The sequence below is a fragment of the Hyaloscypha bicolor genome (assembly GCF_002865645.1).
Source record: "Hyaloscypha bicolor E unplaced genomic scaffold K444scaffold_182, whole genome shotgun sequence".
In the NCBI taxonomy this organism is placed as follows: Eukaryota; Fungi; Ascomycota; class Leotiomycetes; order Helotiales; family Hyaloscyphaceae; genus Hyaloscypha; species Hyaloscypha bicolor.
The window spans coordinates 2947212-2970484 of record NW_020194684.1 but is presented as its reverse complement, the minus strand read 5'-3'; the positions used below and the strand labels follow the sequence as shown (position 1 = coordinate 2970484).

Below are 23273 nucleotides of genomic sequence, written 5' to 3'. Positions count from 1 at the left end.
TTTGCTGAATAAAACTTTGAATTGTGGTTCAGAGAAGGACAATATCGCAAGAGTCCCCAAACTCCTGGGACAAGATGTCTCAGGAGTCCGATGGAGAGTGGATCGTCCACTTGCCTGATCTTTGCTCCTACCAGGAGTATATCGATACTCATGTCGAGCCAGCGCAGCAATTTCCAGACGTGCATTTTGTCTTTGATTGCATGGTAAGAGTTCTGTCGATGCCTTCTGAGAGATGGAGAGCGCTAATGGGCACCTCAAATTAGACTCTGACTCGTGGTCGGATCTTTATCCCTCGTCCGGATCAATATCCCTTTCGCCACACCGATATAATCGAATACGAACGTGCGAAGAGTAAAGCCATTGATGAATTCGGTGGAAGTTGGCATGATCAAAACATGCTGGAGAGCCCGGACAATGCCTCCGATTTCAACTCTGCAAGTTCTCAAGCCATGAAGAAATTTGCGGACTTCCCATCTTTCCGCGCCAATATCTCGATGCTAGGTAGAATAGCACATAGCAGCGGGCACATCAGCGTATGCTGTCATTATTTCACCTTCTGGTGTTTACAAGGCTCACGTAACATAGTACCGAAGTACGCCAGACGGGCTCATACGGCATGAAGTTCATCATCGAAATTGTTTAAATGCTCAAGGTGAGGAGAAAATTGATCGTCCCAAAGCTCGACGGTTACGATGGTTAGGGATAGCCTTTATTTACACTGCCATTGTCTTTGATCTTAACCAAGATGTCCCTCGGTTTCTTGAGCCATACATATTATTTTTGGATTGGCCACTTGTACTTTTTTATGTCATTTTAGCCTCCTGCCTTACGGTTTGTTTATTGGTGCGCTTAGGCATCTTTTTAGGCGAATGCACCAAATACATTTGGCTTGCAGTTTGGGCTGGATCTATCAAGTACTTTAACTATTTAGCCACCAGAGCAGTTCTAATTTACGGGCTTGGGAAGCAAAAGGTCAATCACTCGAAGGTCAGGGCTTGTCAGGTGATTATTTTATTGGGGAAGATAGCTATTCCTCCGACGTTCTATGCGGCGCAGCTGGCAAGTCCCTCGGCATCCAAGCACCACTTTGTCGTTAAGTATGTTCTAACGACTCGTGCAGGCGCTCAGAACATACACCAAGATACTTCAAAATGGGACATCTGGTGCCAGGTCGCCCCCAGGCCTTGTAGCCATCCCTCTTGCCTTAAGTGCTCTGGCACTCTTCCCGGGAATATGGCTTTACGGTGCATACGCCTACCCATACAGCCACGTAAGTCTTATCCCCATACTTATTTATTGTTCTATTCCTTGGGAGCTGGGAGATTAAGAACTGTTCAAGAGCCATAATGACTCCACTGTTTTCATGCATCTGGTATAAGACCACTTCGAAGCTCTCCACTTCCTCAACGTTTTGAATCTTCCAGTGCTAACTAGCTGCCAGCCATACACCTTCCACAAACGCATCGCACACAGCAACACAAATGCCGCTATGGCTATACCACGTGATCCTCATTTCGATATCCAGACCAATCAGGACACGGGTGTCACTCAGACCAAGAAGGTCACATGTCTCTGTGCCATGTACGCGGAGTACGGTTGTGACGACTACGGAGCTGGTGACAGTTGGAAGGTCGTTTGGTTCAATACAACGGCCCAGGTCACGATTTCGATTGGCGATATGCTATTCTTCGTCTCAACCATCTGGTTTCTATACAAATCTCCAAATGCGGGTTCAAGCTGGAAGCAACGGCGGCAGAAGAGGGCTCGTAATCGTAGAGGCGAAGATTTGAAGTCCTCTCGCTGGGCTTCAACAATGCTGATTCAACCAGTCGAGACTTCTCAAAAGACTAAGAGAGGTCTCAGGGGTTTCGCCAACGGACATTCAACAGCAGGGATCGCCGATACAGGAGCCACACACAACGTTGTGTCTTTGACATTTGCCCAAAGTCTAGGTCTCGACATCCGACCTAGCACCCACAAATTTCAACTTGGGAGTTCCAAGCAGATCGTGTCCCTGGGTAAGTCTTTCCTCAACCTATTGCAGTTCCTCGAGCCCCACCAATATTTATGACAGGAACTGTCCAATTTCAATGGGCATTTGGGGATGATTCACGCAACATAACCACCATAACATGCCATGTTCTCGGAACTTGCATCTACGACCTGATCTTAGGAAGAAGGTTCCTCGCTGAAACACAGACGTTGTCAAAATACCAACACCGCCTCAGCCAATGTGTTTTCTCCGCACCTAGATCATTCAAGTTTGGACTCTTGGGGGAGACATTTCGTCGCATGGAGGGTACCTTGGGGTCACATGAGCACGTGCTTGCTCTCCCAGATACTGGAGCTGAGCGAAATGTGATAGACTTCCAGTAGGGGCCCCTCCTATTTTCCAGCTGGCTCTTGCCTCCTTGTCCACTAACGACGTCCCACAGTTACGCCCAAAAACTGAACTTCGTCATAAACCGAAGCGCTGAAGCTCGCAACTACCTACAATTCGCGGACGGTAGCTACAAGCAGATGGTGGGGCAAATACACACCCACTGGACGTTCGCAAGCGGGAAGCGGATCTCCATCACCTTTGAAGTGCTCAAAAACTGTGCCTCAAACGTCGTCATCGGAGAGCAGGTGTTGTATGAAAATAAGGTCTTTACGGAGCATCTTAATGATTTTCGGGTTCTGGAAACGGAGAAGAAAGGGAGTGATCTTGCGCCTTTTGATTTCTTGAATCGTGTTGAGGGAGCGTTGGAGAAGGGTAAAAGAATATTGGGAAAGAAGAAGAAGATTGGCACTATGCCGCGTAAGTCATATTATACTATTTTGTGATTAGGTTGGAATTTACTGACTTCGCTTTAAGAGTTTGCAATGGAGGAAAATGTTAGGAAACAAGTGGAAGAGCAGAGACGGGAAGCTTGGAATGACTCCGCCGACTTTAGGAAGAACGTTGACGAGGTCGATCGTAGGCTCGAAAAAAAACGTCGAGAGATGTTTGAGAAACGTTTGCTTTTGTAGCCAAGTCTCAGGGTGAAAAGGATTATTTCTTTGTTGGTTGGACCGAATGTTTGCGGGTTTTCAGGGTTTGTTCCTATATAAACTTAAATCGAAGGGAGATGCTTTTTCGGATTGAAGCATGTATTCCATACTTCCAATGCCAACTGACCGGAATGCAAGCGTAAGACAATGTAGCAACAGGATCTAATTTCCCCCACGATTTCAGCCCCCGTGATGCCTCTTATTTAGTGAGCTCTGATACGCTTCGCTTGAGCGCTGGCCACAATCAGCACGATGGCTTGAGGACCGCGATCGTCTTCTCGCTTGTGACTTGGCGAGGAAAGGTGCAAGGAGGCGGTGGTTCCGAATATGGTGGAGAGTGCTTGGTCTTGTGGTTTTATAACCTGATGCAGTATCGGCATGATATGCTGCTTGAGCTTGAAGGCCACTTCGTACCATCTCTCACCTCTCCACTTTCACAATCGACCTGCATTGTTGGCATTTAGCTTCATCAAGCAATTTTCCCGGCAGATGGTTATGTTGCAACTTCCAGATCGTTTCTCCGCTGGTTGTGCCGGCCAAGTCTTCAGTGGCGTTCCAAGAGTGAAGGCCTCCTTGCTCTCTGAGCACCCTTCTCCAGCGCTGGCACGGCACTACTCACACCAAAACCTCCGCTTTGCCTGACTTTCCTCCAATTTTTATCCTTAACATCATGTATGGGTTTCGGGCTGCTATTTGACTCCTCACTCCCTTAAGGTTCATCGCATGATGAGAAGTCTAATGCGACCAAATCCTTGAAACCCGATATTAGGACGCCGGCAGATGTGTTTCGAGACGAAAATCATGATCAACTGTTTTCTAAACATAATCTGTTTTCTCTCATGCTCTGGGAGTTAGATGTAGATTGTTTTGCGGATGGAAAAGGACGAAAACAACAATCATTTATTAGATTAAGTCGAACAGAACTCGCTAAATTTAATTCTCCAATCTACAATGATAAAAAGAACCAGGTCTAGATTTGTCGTAGTTTACGAAGGTGCTCATCTCTGTATAGGAACGCCGCGGTTTCTCGGATGTTATGGCCTGCTTCAGAAATCTCAATAAATCAGGCTGATTGTACATCCAACTCGACCCGTCATGAGATGTCACCCAAGTTCACCACAACTTCAGTCCTCTTGCTCTTTCTCCTGAAGTCCTGTGTCTCAGCTCTAGGCCAACTGGTCCATCCTGTTTTCAAAAATTAGCCTTCGTGACTACAAATCTCTTTCAACTTCTAAGCTAGATAGCTACGAGATGTGATCGAAACGCAACGCAGTGTCTGCGAAGTGAAAACATTCTGAGACGTGCTAGAACGCTGTAAACTCACGGAGCTCTGCACCGGGGTTCTCACCGACTCATGGGAATCCCGCCAGATACCGAAGAGTACTTTCGGATAATGGGAACTTGAGTCACAGCACCGCGGATGAGGAGGATGTGAATCGCATGCTGACACAAGGGAGGCCTTAGCACTGGTGATAACGGGTAAATAGCCTCAATGTCTCACGCGACACCACTATTCCCGCAATTTCTACCACACCCATCCCGTATGCATTCTCGCTCATAGCGTCTCATGCGATGTTGCAGAAAGTTCTTTGGATCTAAAATGTCTTTCTTCCAACAATATTACACGAGTCATCTTAGGCAGAAATAATGTTTGTTTCCCTTCTTGAAGTTTCAACCCACTGCCTCTAAAGGTTCAAATATATTTAATTATTTATGGCGAGGTGTTGTCAGAAAGCTCGGCTTCCAGTTTAACACACTTCGCGATCCATCTAATAATGCGCGATATAAGTACATCTCATCTTGATCCTAAAGAAAAAGAGCCCGGGCGCCCAGGTTTATCAAAAATATCCCGGTACGTCGCCCCACCACCCACTATTGTCATTTCTGCTCTTGGATACAGCGAGACCGCCCTTGGCTTAGGACTTTGCCTGCTCGGATGATGCTGCTCCTTCAATTCTTCAAACTCTCTATCGATCGCCCGCTTCCGCCATCGCCCGAAGGAGAAGATGACGACTGCTATTAGAGAAACAGTGATGAGGACCGTTATTGCAATCCCTGCTTTGGCACCATTTGCCATGGGTTGCGAGAGACGAAGTGTGTCTGTCGGACTGAGGACCAGAGCGGGCGGTGAGGCGGCTGAACCGATTGCGCTTGTGTAAAAAGTTGTAGATGATGCTGCGGCTGTGAACCCGAACACAGATTGTGAGACTGCTTCCGTACTCTGGACGCTCTCGCTGCTCAATATACTAGTCTGTTTGATCACCGCTGTGCTAGTAAGTAGGATTGTTGGGCGAGCAGCAGATAGTGCCTCTACAGCGCTAGCCGCTGATTCAACGGATGTGATGGCAATCACCTGGGAGGTTGTTAATACTGAGGTCTGGAGAAGAGTTGCTGTAACGGTTGCCGGAACCTAGAACAAGTAAGCGATATGTACCTTTGGGGAGCGAGCCGGGAAAATGAGACTAGTGAGAAAGGGTGCTTGGGGTGTGGGTAAAAGAAATAGGCACTTTGCGGTAATTGGGACCTCATTTGTTATAGTCGTTGGGTTCTGAGTCGTAATAGGATTGTTGATAGTGACTGGATTATTGATTGTGACCGGATTGTTGATTGTTTGAGCCTCAGTCACAGTCTGTATTTCCGTGGAAGCAGCTCTTCCTCCTTCCCCTCCCCCAAATCCAGTGTGGGAAAAAATTACTCATGCTACTCAAGTAACTCTAGAGTAGTCTTGAGTAGAGTAGAGTTTGAGTAGCGTAATATGGTATTTGAGTCGAGTAGAGTAGAGTACTATTCTAGAGTTACTCAAGATGTGACGGCAGGAACGAAGCAATGGAACGAGGCTAAAAGATCTAAGATTCCAGTGTCTTTTAGAATCTAAAGCTAAGGAGAGAAGGAGTGAGGTGTGGCGGTAGATAAGTACGGCCAAGACCACTGAAACGCCGAGCTTGGTTTGAACCTTAGCTTGACACCTTAGCTGAGTCTAACCATGTGACACCAGCCGTCACACAAGAGTAGTCACGTGCAAGTCACGTAAATCTAGTAAATCGATATTTATTCAATTATTAATAAACAAATAAGGTACTTATTAAGTAATACTATATAAGCTAAGCTTGTACTTATATAAGGCTACTTAAATACTACTTTTCTTTTATATAAAACTAATATTCTTCCTTAGAATTTCTCTATTTCTTTTCTTTTTCTTCTTTTAATTCGTCTTTAAATAACCACTGGCTTTTTAAGCAAAATATTATCTCAAAAATATTCTTATTAAGTCTATTACGTAATTTAGACATAATAAGAGCACATTAAAAGAAGAATCTCTCTCTAGTAGCCGAGGAAGCCTAAAGGTATTATTGAGGTTTTATCTTACTTACTAGGCCTTGCTATTACTTAATTAGGTAGTGCAGTAGCGCTAGGCCTGGGCTACCCCTGAGCCTTACTAAATTAGGCTAGCTTATTACGTGGAGTATCACGTGAAGTATCATGTGCATACTACTTAATTACTCTAGAATATTCAAGAGTAGTATGAGTAGAATATGAGTAGTGAGGGACATATTTGAGTAGAGTATAAGTAGGATTCACTACTCTACTCTACTCTTTTCCCACACTGCCCAAATCCACCGCCTCCAAATCTCCAGGGCCGAAACCGCCTTTCCCAAAGTCGCCACCGCCACCGCCTCTTCCACCACGGCTGCCTCCCCCAAAACTAGGCGGACCTCCTCCTGTCCGGTAACAATGTTCGCTGCACATGTCCCTATATTGGGCGAATCTGGGCATTGGTTCTTCATGACGCCGATGGCGGATGCTGCGCCTGCCGTATTGCAGCCAGTACTCAAGCAGCAAGCCCAACCGCTCTGAACATCCGTGTCGGCGCAGACACAGGCTGCGTTAGAGACAGCACAATTGTCAATATTGGTGCCAGTATTGAAGTTTGCTAAGCAAGTATTCTGGATAGCATCAGTATATGCCTCCCTTCCAAGTCGAGATGATACGTACGGCGCAGGTTGGAAAGCTCGCAAGTATGAATGCCTACTGGGACAAGCCCACAGGCAAAAAGGCTAGATAGAGTAGAATTTAGTATGGGATTTCCCAAAAATGTACAAGTGAGATCATCTGTACCAGTGTGTCAAAGGATTAATCACGTTAATCAAATTAATTAATTAATCAATTAATGTAATTAGATTATAATTAATATAATTCAGTTTTTTTTTAATTAGATTAGAATAATTAAATAGATTAATTATAATTAATCTAATTAATCTATTATATAACTATAATAAATTACTATTTACTTAATAAGTATTAAATAACTAAGGCACCTATTAAGTAGCCTTAGTAAACTAAGCTAGGGCTTATATAATAGTAGCTATATACTAGCTTTTAATAATAAACTAGTTATTTTCCTATATTCTCCTTTTTTTAATTTAGCTTTGAGTTACTTACTAAATATTACTGCCCTTAATTAGTATAGTACTAAAGCTAGAGCAGGCAGGAGTATTACCAGATTCGGCTAGCCCTGTCACGTGTAAGATCACGTGTGTATTAATTAGATTAATTAAATTAATTATAATTAATAAATATATTTCGTAATTAGATTAGATTAATAGCTATTAATTTAATTTAATCTAATCTAATTATTTAATATATTAATTTATATGAAATTAATATAGTATTTTATTAATATTATAATAAAAAAACGGACTTATAGTTTATTATATTCGGGAATAAGAGTATTATATTATAACTAATAAATTTATACTAATTTCGGGTTAAATATATTTGAGATTTATAGAATTTATTAAGTTATTATAAGTAATAGTTCAAATATATTTTAGTATTTTATTATAATATATATTTTATATTATAACTTCTTTATTTTATAAAAGCTAGTAGCTGAGCCCTATTATTATTTAAGCTATTTCCTATTATTAATTAATATAAATATTCTTATATTTTATTATAATAGGAATTAATTTCTTATATATACTCGATTTTAAAATATAATAAATACTTATTTTACTAAAGAAATACTATTTCTCTTTTTTATTACTTTCTTTTATTCCTGACCTCTTTCTAATAATTTATTAAATATATCTCTAGTATATATTTAATCTTTATTACTAAAAAGTTTATAAGTAAATTAAATATATCTAGCTTTATTATTATTATTACTTCTAATATATATTTAGTATATACTAATTCTAATCTATAGGGCTTTTATATTCTAATATATTCTAATATAAAAGGCTTTTATTATTTCCTAATTCCCTGAAATTAACTCGAACTCTAATTCTTATTCTAAGCCTTTTTATAAGCTTAAAACTAATCTAAATCTTTCTAGTTTCTAATATATAAAATATAAGAAAAATATATACTAAACTATAATAGAAATAGCTTAAATAAATAAGAATATATTAAGTATATATTAATATAAAATAGAAATAGCTTAAGTAATAATAAGAATTAGCTAAATAAATAAATATATATAGAGTTTAATAATAAGAAATTATTTAAAGAGCTAGTAGCTAAACTATAATATTATTTAAGTTAAATTATATTATTAATAGCAAGAATACTCTTATATTTTCTATAATATAATTTAATTCTTTTTACTAAAAACTATATTATATTTACTAGCTTTAATAATATATAAATATCTATTCTTGTTTTTAATTATTACTAATTCTAATTTCTGTTTTTTTATATTTTTGCTTTATATTTAATATATATTATATATAAATAGAAAATAAAAAAAGCTAAGAAAATACTTTATAATTAATTCTTCTAAATTAAAACTATTAGATACTTTATAAATATATTACTAAAGTTATTTTCATAATTAGAAGTATATTTTCTTAAGATTTTAAAATAGAAAAAGATTTAATATAACTTAGATTCTATATATATTTAGTATATATTATATTATATTCTTAGCCTTATTTTAGTAAGTTATTTCTTTAATATTAAATATATATATATGTTTTTATAGCTTGAGCCTAGCTTATATTATAAATAAAATAAATATATATTATATTAAATTATTTCTCTTATTTTTAAATCTAGCTATAAATTTATTATTTATATTTTTAACTTATTATATTTCCTAAATTAAATAGAATTACTTTCTTTATATATTTTAGAATATAGATAAAATTCTATAACTTAGACTTAATATATATTTTAAATAAGGCAAATATATATTATATTAAATTATTTTTTATCTAAATTCTTATTTTTAAGTCTAGTTTTAAATTTATTATTTATATTTTTAATTTATTATATTTCCTAGATTTAATAGAACTACTTTTTTTTTATATATTTTATAATATAAATAAAATTCTATAGCTTAAATTTAATATATATTATATTAAATTATTTCTATCTAAATTCTTATTTTTAACTTACTATATTCTCTAGATTTAATAGAACTACTTTTTTTTAATATATTTTAGAATATAAATAAAATTCTATAACTTGAATTTAGTATATATTTTAAATAAAGCAAATTTATATATTTTTTTTCTAATTATTTCTTTTAAAAAATATTATAAAAACTTTAAATTTAAATTAAAAATAATTTCAAATACTATATTTAATTTATATTAAACTTATTATAAATAATAATAGAAAAATTAGTATTTAGTTCTAAAAGATAATTAGTTATATATTTAGCTTATTTTAAGAATTATTTTTTAGTTTTTATTTCTTTTTTAGTTTAATTAAATTTTTTTTTAAAAAGCTACTTTTATTTAAGCCTATTTTTATATTATATATAATATTAGTAATAAAGCTTTTTTAGAAAAAGCAAGTTATAAAATATATTAATAAAGAATATTAAAGGTTTCTAGTATTTATTAAATATTAACTTAGTATATATTTTATAAATCTCGAATAATCTAATAGAAAGTATTAATTATATTATCTAAAAATCATTAGTATAATATTTATATAGGCTTTATTATAATTCCCAGATACCAGATGCCTTCTAGATACATGTAATGCGGCCGCCTCGCTAGGGAAGTATGCTTGGAATATACTAGAGATATTTAGAAGACTAAGCCCCTTCGGGACTAGCGCACTATAAGGTATATATATTCCCTCGAAGCCTCCTATATTCTAGTTTTCCCTTCCTTAGCTTTGAATCGTCTTTATAAGAGACCTTCTACCTTGCTTTCCAAGCCCTAAATACCGTACTCGTAATAGTATTCAAAGCTCACTTCCTTTAATCTTATAGAGGATTTCAAATAAACTAATTCAGAACTATTAGTAATATAGGCGCCGCCAAGATAACGGAACCTTAGAAATACGAGCAATAGACTCCAGAATAATAAAAGCGAAAAGCTTTAGAACCCTTAGAGAAATCAGGTATTTACATCTTTATAAATATACGCTAGTAGTATATTAGAAATCCCCTGAAAACCCGAAAATCAAAGAACCTCAAATAAAGGCTACTCTTTAATAAAGTCCTAGAGCAATAAGCACCCACAGGCCAGTAACCTAACTGCTACCCTCAAGCCCTATCCTATAACCTTATAGGCCCTATATACACGCCGGTAATAAGACTGCCAGGGAGGATACGGTAGAGGAAAAGTATAATAGGTCGATTTCCTAGAATACCACGTAACCAGGAATCATATTAACTTCCGCCAAGGCTTCCGGTAAAGCTCCTACTAGTTCAGGTTATCCTATTAGCGGCCCTTCCCGAACCAAATGTCCCGTTAGTATTCCTGGAAAATTTATAGACAAGTCTATAGAAATAGAACCCTCTGCTTTTATTATAAAGCTTCTAGAGACTAAAGACTATATTACCGCCAGAGAGTTATATAAATAGGCTAAGGAACCTAATACCTTACTCTCAGACATTAATATTATTATAAAGAGCTACCAAGAGAACGTCCAAAGAGCTATTTCATACAAGAATGCCTATAGCTATAATAAAGCTATTCTCGAAAATACTAAGCTCTATAATACCAAGCTCGAGGATAATATTAAGCGCTATATAGCTATAGTAGATCGGCTCATAGTAGCTTTAACTACTTCTGCTCCGCCCGCTCCGGCTACTCCGAACCCCTCTCAAAAGAATTCCGAACTATCTCTCACTTATTCCCGTCCAGGATCCCCTGTATCTTACGCTCCCTTTAGAGATACTAGAGTTACTAAGCTTCCAGATCCAACTCTCTTTACTAGAGATTATACTATCTTCGATAACTAGCTAGTTCAGATCAAGAACAAGCTATAAGGAAATACTAATTCATATCCCTTAGAGGATCTCAAGATTATCTACGTTTCTAGTAAACTTACCGGCAATACTCTTGCCCTAACTAACCCTCGTATAAACAAAGATAGTCCGAATCGGTACCATTAGCTCTTAGAGTTCTACTCTTACCTAAAGAAGCTATACTCTAACCCTAATAAGATATAGAACGCTTGCTATGACTTTAGTAAGCTTTAAATACGCTCTAGTCAAGTATTTTAGGAGTTCTATACTCTCTTCTTATAACTATTTATAGAAGGTAATATTAGTTTTCAAGATATTAAGTATAAACTAAATAAGAAGCTCCTACTAAAGCTCTAGAAGTCAGTATATACATACTATAATAATTCTTCTATTAATGCTACTCGCTTTGCTCGGTACTATACTACTAATAATTAGCAGATTAAGGCTATATACGAGAAGACTAAGGAATATAAGAAGGCAGGAGCTATTCTAGCCAAGTTTACTTCTGGTACTATATCCTCGTATACTCCTAAAGAGGAGCCCAAGAAGCCTATATTAACTGCTCTTATTAAGTATATACCCCCTTATAAGCGCAAGTAATATCCTATAAAGACCAAGGATCTCTCGACCATTAAGTACTATAACTATAACAAGTTCGGCCACTATATTAAATACTATCCGGTTCTATGTAATAAGGAAACTAAGGTAGCTCTTTCTAGAATCAAGCCGGGCTTAGTTCCTATTTCACTAGAGTATACTATTCTAGTAAAGTATTCGGAAAATTCGAGTTCTAATTCTGGTATAGAACCGGGAAACAAGTACCCCTAAAGAAAGTCTCTACTTTAGGGGCTTATTATATGGATTTGGTAGAGATTAACTTAACTTATCTAATAGGAGGAAATACTCTTATAATGCCCTATATTATTAGTATAAATAAATTAGGAATTAAGTCTTCTTTCCTTATTAATACTAGAGCTAATAGTTACGCTTTTATTAATATAAAGCTTGCTTAGCTTATAAAGTAATTCTTAAGAATAGAACTATAATTTCTTCCCTTACCCTATATTATATACGGTTTTAACGAAAAGCTAGCTAAGTCCGCTAAGAAATATATAGAAGTCTTATTTCTAATTAATGGATAAAGTATTAACGTATCTATAATTATCCTAAATCTTGGAGATTATAATATTATTCTTAGTAGAAAATAGGTAGTATATATTAATATTCTAGTTAACTATAAAAGATATAGGCTTATATAGCTAAAGAATAAGCCTAAATCTGTATAATTCGGTTATATTATTAGTACTTTATAATAATAGCTAGAGAAGTAACCTAATAAGAAGTATTAAAAGAACGCTAATTAATGAGATTCTATTATAAGCTATTTCTAGAAACCTTCTATTCTAAAGCAGTCTTCCTTCTTTTAGACTAATTAGAGGGAATTATATAATACTATAGAAAAAGAGCTTCTATAGCCCGATTAAGATATAATACCCAAGTAAAAGCCAAAGAAGCGGAAAGAGATCCTTAATAAGGAGCAAACGCTAGATCTAGCTATTCTTATCTCTATAGCATTTAACTATATAGCTAAGAGAGAAGAAAGTATTATTGGCCGAATCTCTATTTATAAGATTAATAAAGAGCTTAAAGCTCGGGAAAGAGAAGCTATTCCTAGTTCAGAGAATTAATAACCGGAAGAAATAGAGCTTTAGTAGCTCCAGAGGATATTGCTCCCGGAACTCAAGAAATATACCTCTATTTTCTCTAAAAAGAAATCTAATATCCTTTTCCCCTATAGATTATATAATTATAAGATTTAGATTAAAGGCCCAAAAAGAACTAAGAGTATTAGATACTAACCTCTCCGGTAGTAATCTACTTAAGAGCTTCTAGAAATTAAGCGTTTCTTGGAAAATAATCTGGCTAAGGGCTTTATTAAAGCTAGTTAAGCTCCCTTTACTTTACTAGTTCTTTTTATAAAGAAAGCAAATAGAGGTTTATGCTTTTGCATTAATTTCTGCTATCTGAATAATATTACCCGAAAGGATTAATATCTCTTTTTACTTATTAATAAGACTTTAAGTCAATTATCTAAAGCCAAAATTTATATCAAATTAGATATTTGCCAAGCTTTTTATTATATAGCTATAAACCCGGACTCTTAGAAGCTAATAATATTTCATACCCGCTATAGAGTATATAAATATAATATTCTCTAGGAAGGCCTTATAAATAGCCCGGCTATATATTAGCGCTATATAAATAATACGCTTTTCGAGTATCTAGATAACTTTTATACGGTATATCTTAATAATATTCTTATTTACTTAGAGAACCTAGTAGAATACGAATAGTACGTATAAAAAGTATTAGACTACTTATGCCTTACTAGCCTTTAAGTAAATATCAAGAAATTAGAATTTAAGATTATATATATAAAGTACTTAGGCTTTATTATTTCTATATCTAGTATTAAAGTAAATTCTAATAAAGTTAAAATAATACATAACTAGTAACCTCTAAAAACAGTTAAGGGCATATAGTTCTTTCTCGGCTTCTATAACTTTTATAGACACTTTATTAGAGAGTACGAACGAATTACTAGACTCCTTACCTTACTTATAAAAAAGGGTATTCCCTTTAAGTAATTCAAGTAATATTAAGAGGCTTTTATCTGCCTAAAGAAAGCTATAGTTTCTATCCTAGTTCTATAATACTATAATTCAGATCTGCCTATAATAATAGAAATAGATATATCTAAAGAAGTAATTACTGGCCTACTCTCTTAATAAAACTCAGAAATAGGCCTTTAATATCCTATAGCTTATTTTTCCAAAACTATATTTCCGATAAAGCTTAATTATAATATATATAATAAGAAGATACTTACTATAATACAAGTACTAGAGGAATAAAGAGCTAAGCTAGAAGGCCTTTAGAATGCTTCTTTTAAGGTCTATTCTAATTACCGTGCCTTAGAGTACTTTATAACTACTAAGAAGCTCTCTTTTTAATAAGCTAGATAGGCTAAGCTCTTATTCTGCTATTACTTCAAGCTTATATATTATTTTAGAAAATCGAATAAGTAAGCAGATACTTTATTATAAAGACAGGATAAAGTAAATACTTAGGGCCAGATTAAGAAAAAGCTATAAACTCAAGTATTTCTTCCCAAAAATAAGATTAACCCGGAGATTATTTATAACTTATAGCTCGTAGTAATACTCTATAAAGTCGGCTTACTTAATCCGGAATTCGGCTCTAAAAACCAAGCATATACTAAAGACTTTCCGGAGGAAAATACCCTTATTAGAGGTATAATTCCCCTAGAAGAAGGTATTATCTTAGAAGCTTTACCGGTAAACTCCGCTATAATTGCCCTTATAGAAGCACTATTAGAGGCTCTCGCCAAGTATAGCAGTTTATAACTTATAGATAAGATCCTATAGGATAATTATATATTACCGGATCTAGAGAAGCTATATATAATAGCCTAAGCCAAAAGTAATATCTGGATACTATAAGACGGCCTCCTTTTATACTATAGAAGACTCTATATTACGGAGAATAAAATGACCCCCGGGCTACTCTTATAGACTGCCCTAATCCGTAAAGTATATAATAAACCCCTTTCTGGATATTCTAGATATATAAAGCTCCATTAGCTACTAAAGGAGTAATATTACTAGCTATCTATAGGCAAGAATATTAATTAATACTATAGTAATTACTATACTTATAGGAGATTATATATACCTAGAGATAAGAAGCCTGATTTACTTTATCCCTTTTTAGTTCCTAATTACCCCTAATAATATATTACTATAAATTTCAAGAGCTATCCAGAAAGCAAATCGGGCTATAATATAATTGCTATATTCGTGAATTACTTGTCTAAGTACCTAATTACAATTCCTGTACGAGATATAATTACGGCCAAGTAACTAGTACTCCTGTTTTTACTTTATATAGTATACTAAATAGGCATTCCAGAAATAATTATATCAGATCGGGAACCCTAATTTATATCCGATTTTTAAAGCAAATTCTATATGAGAATTAGTACTAAGCTCAAGCTTTTAATAGCTAATTACCCTTAAATGAACGAATAAACGGAAATTATTAATTAGTACTTTAATTAGAGATTACGTCTATATATTAACTATTACTAGAATAACTAGAATAAATGGGTTACTATAATTAATTATTAACAAGCTTCCCTTTAGTATAAAACTATTAGCTAGTTCCTATTTATAATAGAAAAGAGCTATAAACCTCGTATTTCTCTAGACTAGAACTCTTCTATTAAAGCTAGCTCACCTAAGGAGAAGCTAAATAGGAATAAAGCTAAAGTATTAGTAAATTAATTACATGAATTATAGCAACTTGCCTAAGGCTATATAAAATAAGTATAGGAATAATATATAATACAAGCTAATAAATACTACTATCTAATTAATTTCAAAGTTAGAGACAAAGTATGAATTATTACAAAGTACTAGAAATCTAATTATTCAAGCCAGAAGCTAGGGAATTAAATAGAGGGCCTATTTAAGATTCTAGAATAGTATAGCTACTTATTCCTCCTAAAACTACCGGAAACCATAAAGATATACCTAGTTTTTTATATAGAGAAGCTATGAAAAAACCCCCAGAATTCTCTACTAGGTTAAGCAAACCCGGAACCGCCCCTATTAATACTAGAGAATAGCAAACAAGAGTATAGTATTAAGCAGGTTATTATAGTCAAGCTAGTAAGAAATAGGCTAAAGTATAGAATTCATTAGGTTAGTTAGGATAAGGATCTAGTATAGTATCTAGCTTCGGTACTAAGTAATAGCCCCCTAGTTTTATAGAGTTTCTATAATAATAATATTAATATACTAGAACCTCTACAAAACCTGTAATATTAGCTAGACTATATAAAAAATAATACTTGTCTAGAATCACGCGGAAATAATAATAAACCCTTCTAAGTCATATAGTAAAGGCGCCGGCCTTTTATATATAATATCTATATTCAAGATACTAGTTTACTTTGAGAAGGAAAATAATACGAAATTAGATGGATTAATGGCTTTTATAAAGCTCGGGGACGAGCTTATTTCGAAGGAAGAGGTAATATTATGATTTCTAGATACCAGATACTTCCTAGACGCACGTGACGCGGCCGCCTTGCTAGGGAAGTATACTTGAAATGCACTAGAGATATTTAGAAGGCTAAGCCCCTTTGGGACTAGCGTATTATAGGGTATATATATTTCCTTAAAGCCTCCTATATTCTAGTTTTCCTTTCCTTAGCTTTAAATCGTCTTTATAAGGGACCTTCTACCTTGCTTTTCAAGCCCTAAATACCGTACCCGTAATAGGCTTAATATATATTAACTTTTAATTTATAAATAATAAAGTTTTAGATTATTATTAATATATATTATATATATATAAATAATAAACTAATCTTATTTTCTATTATTATTTTAATAAATATTAATAATAATTCTTTAAAAAAGAAAAGAAAATATTTTTAGAATTTGCTTTTTATCTAGCTTTTTATTAGTCTTTTTTATATATTTAACTAGAATTTAATATTTTTTCTTAATTTAAATAAATAGTATTTATATAATATTTATATAATATTAGTATAAAATTAATATATATATTATATAAATATATTTCCTGCTTTTTAATAACTGGTTTCTCGAATAATACCTATAAAAAATTAGTATAAAACTAGTTATTAGTTTACTAGTAATATATAATACTATTATATAAGTTATGGAATGCTATTTATATATAGTTAGTAAAGTTATTATTTAGAAGTAAGAATTATAGTATCGTGGTATTAATATGCGATCCCTAAATCTGCTAAGCCTAAAGGAGTCTAGTTTACTAGTCGAGTTACTAATGAGACGCGAGGTTATTTAACTATATCCCGTATCCCGTATCCCGTAACTACGCATATAACTTCTAAAAGAATAGCTATACTAATACTAGAAACTCTTTAAAAAACGCAAAAAATAGTATCTTCCTCTAATTACATGCAAATTTCCTAATCCGGCCTAGTACCAAATTCCCAAACGCTCTATATATCCATATTACTTCTAAAAAATTTGGTTATATACTAAAGGCCACGGCCTTTTATATATAACTTCTACTCCTATAATATTCTCTTATCCTATATATCTATTTTCTGCCCTATCTATACTCGACCTATTTCTCTATATCTAATTATATGGTATTTATATTAATTAGGTACTTGAGGGCATTTGTTAGCTTTAATTTCATTATAGAATCGGCAGGATTTGATTTTCCCTTAATTCATTTAACTTCTATAATCTTTTATTATTTATATACTTGGCAAAAGTATATTATATTAATTATTAGATGCTTTTTATAAGTAGTTCCCAATTTAATAAGGCATTTGTATAATAACTTCGAATTCGTATAAACTACTAGTAATAGTTCTATTTCTAGTATTCTATTAATTATAGATTTAACTAAAATGCCTATATTAAAATCATAAGCTATACTATAGAGTTCCGAAGCTAGAACGCTTCTGGTAACTCTCTTATATTTGGTAAAGAACTAGTAGATAATATTAGTATATCTAGTTCCATTTACTAGAACTAGAATATATCCGATTTAGAAAAAGAGATCTCTATTATTTGCAAATAAAGTATTCATAAAAATAATTAAATATAAGAACTTCTTTACTAGCTTTATAAATCTTAGTTCTCTAGTAGTATTCTTAATTTACTATTAAATATACTTATTAAGTGCCTTTATATTAGTTTCCGAGAGTTTAATAGCTTAAGTAGTAATTAATAGGTTATATAAAGCTTCTGGTTAATAGACTAATATAATATATATTTCTCTAGTATATTAGGTAATATATTAGTTCTTAATAGAGAGATCTTGGCAAATAGTACCCCTATTACTTATAGTAATAGTATTTTTTATAGAAATAATTCGGAAGTTTTTATACTAGTATTCCTATATAAAAGTAATTCTAGTAGTATTTATATAAATAATACCTCTATTAAACTTGAGATTATAGTCAGAAATAAGATATTTGCATTTCTTAGCCAAGAACTTAGCCTTATAGAGCTTTAGTTACTTTGCCTTTACAAAATTATTAGTTCTAATAAATAGGGTATTATTAGTTTAAAGACTAATAATTCCGAAAGATTACTTATTATAAAGGAAATAAGAGTTATAAATTAACTATTTTATAGAAAGCTTATTAATATAATAGAAATAATAAGTCTTAAACTAGTAATTCCCGGCTTCTAATATATTATATAATAGTTTTATAACCTTTAGAACCAAATTATTATTTAGATTTAGCTCTCTAGTAAGCTTATAAAGTAGGTTAATATAAAAATTACAATTAAGCAAGATTATTAATTAGATATAAGCTTATAAGATATCTCGTAAATATAGTTCTATAGTATCTATTATTATAGTAGTAATACTAAGAATAATTCTCTGGCTAATATATTAAATAGTAGGTAATTATATTAATACTATATATTTCTTACTATTATTATAAGCTTAAATAACTAGTCTTAATTTCTTAAACTCTCTTTTTATATCCTTATTCTTAATCTTATTAATAAACCGGGAATTAAAGATATATATCTCCTTTAGTATCTGAGATCTGGAAATAACCTCAAATATATTCTTTTCTAAAAGGCTAGTAACTTTAACTTAATAGAAGTTCTTATATAAGTTATTATCCTATAGAAATACCGTAATATCCGGGTTTTTATAAGAGTATTTTCTATTATACTTTAGTGAAATAGCGGGAATAATAAGAGGAATTATACCTATATTACTTTTGGTATTATTATAGAGTTCGAGAATAGATTTAAGTTCGGGGCTATTAGTAATAACCTTAATATTCCCTATATAAAAGGGCTTTATAGAGATTAAGTAAAAGGTAGTATTATTATATAATAAAGCTAGTATATAGTTCTCTCTATTAATAGCTACTAGCTTATATAATCTATCCTAATTACTAGATTAATTAGTATTCTCTTTATATTATATAAGAATATCCGAATTTAAGGAAAGTTTATAAATATTAGTAATACTAGAACTATTTCGGGTATTTAGGGCATTTGTAATCTGGTATCTAGCTTAAAGCTTCTAAATTTCTACTATTACCTTCTTAAGTACTACTAATTACTATAATATAGTTAGTAATAAAGTATTATATTCGGTTATTTAAGGTAAAGTACTATAAATCAAGAGAATTAGAATAATACTATTAGGTCTAACAGAATTATTAATGGCCTTAAAAGCTATTTAGAATACGGTATTCTTATTAATTCTATTAATTTTGGCTATAATAATAAGATAAATATATTAAATCGGGCTATAATAGTATTCTATAATTCCGACGGAATTATAAGCTTTTATAAGAATAATTTTAATCTTGATTTCTATAGTATTTATAAGCTAAGTAAACTTCTTACTAGTAAACTGCTTTCCGGTATCTGCTATAATCTAATCGGAAGGGCCTAAATAGGTATTAATCTAATACTACTTTAGGATATCTCAAGTATATAATATACTAATATTTTAAAGCTATTAGCCGGCTTAATATCGAGTGCCTTTATTAATAATATAAAGTATAAGCTTACTAGAAATATAGAAAATATTATTAATAATAGAATAATTAAAGCTAATATTATCTTTTAGATTAAACTTAAATTATTTTAATAATTATCTGAATTTCTGGTATTATTTATAGTATTTTATAAAGTACTTAAGGACTTCTATATTAATATTATAGCCTATTTATTCTAGTATATTTCGGAGCTTATTAATAGATAAATAACTAAAATAGTAATATAGATATTATAATTTGACCTTTATAAAAAAGCAGGAATTATAAATAAAGAATTCGAAAATAAAGCTTTATAGAATAATATTCCAAAGTAAGAAAGAATATTTAAAATATTATACTATAGATATAAAGTATTTATTAGAAGTAATAAGATAATTAGTAAGATTATTAAAGTAAATCTCTAGCTTATTTATATTAGCTAAGCTAAATAGAAATAGAGTTTTTATAAATATAATATAGAATTATACTTACCTAATTAGTATTCTTATTATTATAAATCTAATAAAAGATATAAATCTAATATTAAACTAGATATTAACTTAATCTTTAATAGTTTTATTAAGTTTAATACTATTATTAGTCTATTATAAAGCTTGGAATTAGTTAGAACTAGTAGTTAAGAATTTAAAAGCTCTAGTATTAATTATAACTTTATAAAAGTAATAAGTATTATATCTTAATATACTATTAACTATAAATATCTGGGTATTCTCTATCTATTTAATAGGCTCTAGGATATAGTTTTCGCCTATTATTTAGTATATAAGGGAAAGGAAAGTGAGGTTATTTATAAGGGTATTAGTTATAGGAATAGTAGAAATAGAAGTTATAGGAGTAGCTAGAAAGCTCTTAACGGAAATAAAGTAGGAATTAAAATAATATTTCTTTTCTTTATCTATTTCTGCTAGTAAGGCTTTAAAAGCATTACTTATTAGTTTGTTCTTATTATTCTTATTATTTTCTTCTCTTTTAAATTCGGTAATATACTATATATAAGTACTACTAAAGCATTTATTAAAATTACAGGTATTTTAGGATCTAAATTAGTAAATATTTCTATTCTTAAATCGAGCCTTTTTAGTCTCTTATTTTTCTAATATATATTTCTATAAGTAGTATTCGGGTTTCTTATATATAAAATATAACTTCGGAATATAATTATTATAATTACAGGGCTTGAAATAGTTATTACGGGTTCCAAAGTTATAGCTAGGTCCGTATTAATAATTTCCGGACAGATAATAGTTTAGAGAGTTTTAAGAATAATATTTTTAATTAATAAAAAGAATCTGGATATTAATTTATTATTTCTTCTTATAGGTAGTAATAGATAATTAGAGCTTATTAATAAGCTAGCCGAGATTATTAGGAGAGTCCGAGATTATATATTAGTATACTAGTAAGCCTTAATAAAAGATAATAATCTTATTATATAGAAATTTAGTAGTTTATAAAGCAGGAATAAGGCTATATTATAATTTGTATAGGTTATTAATTAGTATTTAAATAAGCTCGAATATTGTCTTTTTAGGGTTTTTTACTATTATAATTACTAAAATAATAGTATTTCATTTATCTAAATTTTAATAATAGTAACTAGGGCCTTTAAAAAAACTATAAATATTTGTATAGGCTTTTTTATATATATATTAAGAGAGCTAGTTATTATAGAAGTAGTCTTATACTAGTTCCTTTAATATAGTAGAAAAAACTCTTACTAATGCCTTTTCTAAAAGCTCTATATATTAGTAAATATTAAGGAAAATAGTAAGTTTTTAGTCGAAACTACTATTAGTTCTATTATATTTCTATACCTTAGTATATATCTTTACTACTTCTCTAATTAGCTTTATAGTAAAAGAGCTAGCTAAAGGGCCATTTGAAAATAGTAGAAATAGTAGGAGATTATTAGCTTTGGCTTTCTATAGTCCGGTACTAGCAGAAATAGTTATAGATAATAAAGAAATAGCAGGTAATAAAGGAATATAAGTAATAATTAATTTAATATATTAATTTCTTATAATACTATTATTTAGGGATATATATAATAAGGTAATAGGGCCTGCTTTAAGGTCTTATCTAGTAGTAATAATATTATTTATAGTTTAGATATATTACTTTTCTCTCTAAATAGTATTAACTAGGAACTATATAATAATAAAGTAACTATAATTATATTTAATATAAATATTACTATATTATAAAGTAGTTTGTAATTAGTATAGTATATATTAATCTAGCTAATTAAATATCTCGAGGTTAAAGTTACTAAAATCTTTCTTAAATAATTCCCAGAGATTCTTATTAGTTAACTTCTCTATCTTATACTAAAATAATCTGGTATTAAGGTAATCTAGGATTTCCTTATTATTAGAGCTAGCCAGGTTAATACTATTCTTCTATTTCTTTATTTGCTTATATCTATCCTAAAGGTTTACTATCCCGAATTCTTAGGGCTAAGCCCTCTCTGGTATATATATATAATTTGTAGTAAGAGGGGTTTAAGAGTAAAGTAATTCGTGGTATTTTTTATAGAAAGGGTTTAGTAGTAAAGATATCCAGATATCTAGTTCAGATATCTAGTTAAGATATTAGATACCTGGTTCAGATATTAGATATCCTAGATATCTAAGAGTATTATAGGTATTAAAGTAAATATTTTACTCTTAAATATTTTGTCTATAACAAGAAATTTAGGAAATAAAATATTATGATTCCGGGAGAGTCTAAAGCTTAAAGAACTCGATTTAATAATAAAATCGAAGTAATAGTTAAAGAGCTTTAAGGGCATATATAGGATATATATTCCGGAGAAAGTATTTTATAAATACGGGTATTATATAAGTAGAAAAGATAGTTTCTAAAAAAGTAGTCTTAGAACTAAAAGAAGTTGGTTTTAAAGAATAGTAGAAGTTAAATAGATAGATAGTTAAATAGCTAATTACTTATTAATTAGCAAGAACTAGGGTTTTTTTTCTTAGGCTACCGGATGCTTTTTTATAGAGTTTAATAGGTAATTCCCCCCTTTAATATAATTAGATTAATATTACTAAGGGCTACCGGATACCTCTTTTAGTATAACTATTCTGTTTCTAATCTATATATATAAACTAATTAGTATTAGTTTACTAGTAATATATAGTACTATTATATAAGTCATAAAATACTATTTATATATAGTTAGTAAAGTTATTATTTAGAAGTAAGGATTATAGTATTATAGTATTAATATATAATCCCTAAATCTGCTAAGCCTAAAGGAGTCTAGTTTACTAGTCGAGTTACTAATAGGATATAAGGTTATATAACTATATCCCGTATCTCATATCCCGTTACCTATATTCTATTACCTATATCCTATTACCCATATCCCGTATCCCGTATCCCGTA

At 31.6% G+C, this 23273-nt stretch overlaps 1 protein-coding gene across 1 annotated transcript; it reads left to right on the top strand.

Moving 5' to 3' along the window:
* The first annotated feature begins 10 nt into the window (after positions 1-10).
* Positions 11-3204, top strand: K444DRAFT_620565 (uncharacterized protein). The gene is made up of 8 exons (XM_024881734.1): positions 11-203; positions 264-533; positions 586-1059; positions 1121-1270; positions 1442-2018; positions 2075-2372; positions 2436-2800; positions 2858-3204. Exons 1-8 carry the CDS (start codon positions 75-77, stop codon positions 3010-3012), a joined length of 2418 nt encoding a protein of 805 aa, XP_024728357.1. The 5' UTR covers positions 11-74; the 3' UTR covers positions 3013-3204.
* Positions 3205-23273: the final 20069 nt, after the last annotated feature.

Coding starts and splice junctions, on each gene's coding strand:
- K444DRAFT_620565 (XM_024881734.1), top strand. CDS start 75: ATGTCTCAGGAGTCCGATGGAGAGTGGATCGTCCACTTGCCTGATCTT. Junction 1,060..1,120: donor CGTTCTATGCGGCGCAGCTG/GCAAGTCCCTCG, acceptor CGACTCGTGCAG/GCGCTCAGAACATACACCAA. Junction 2,801..2,857: donor GAAGATTGGCACTATGCCGC/GTAAGTCATATT, acceptor CTTCGCTTTAAG/AGTTTGCAATGGAGGAAAAT.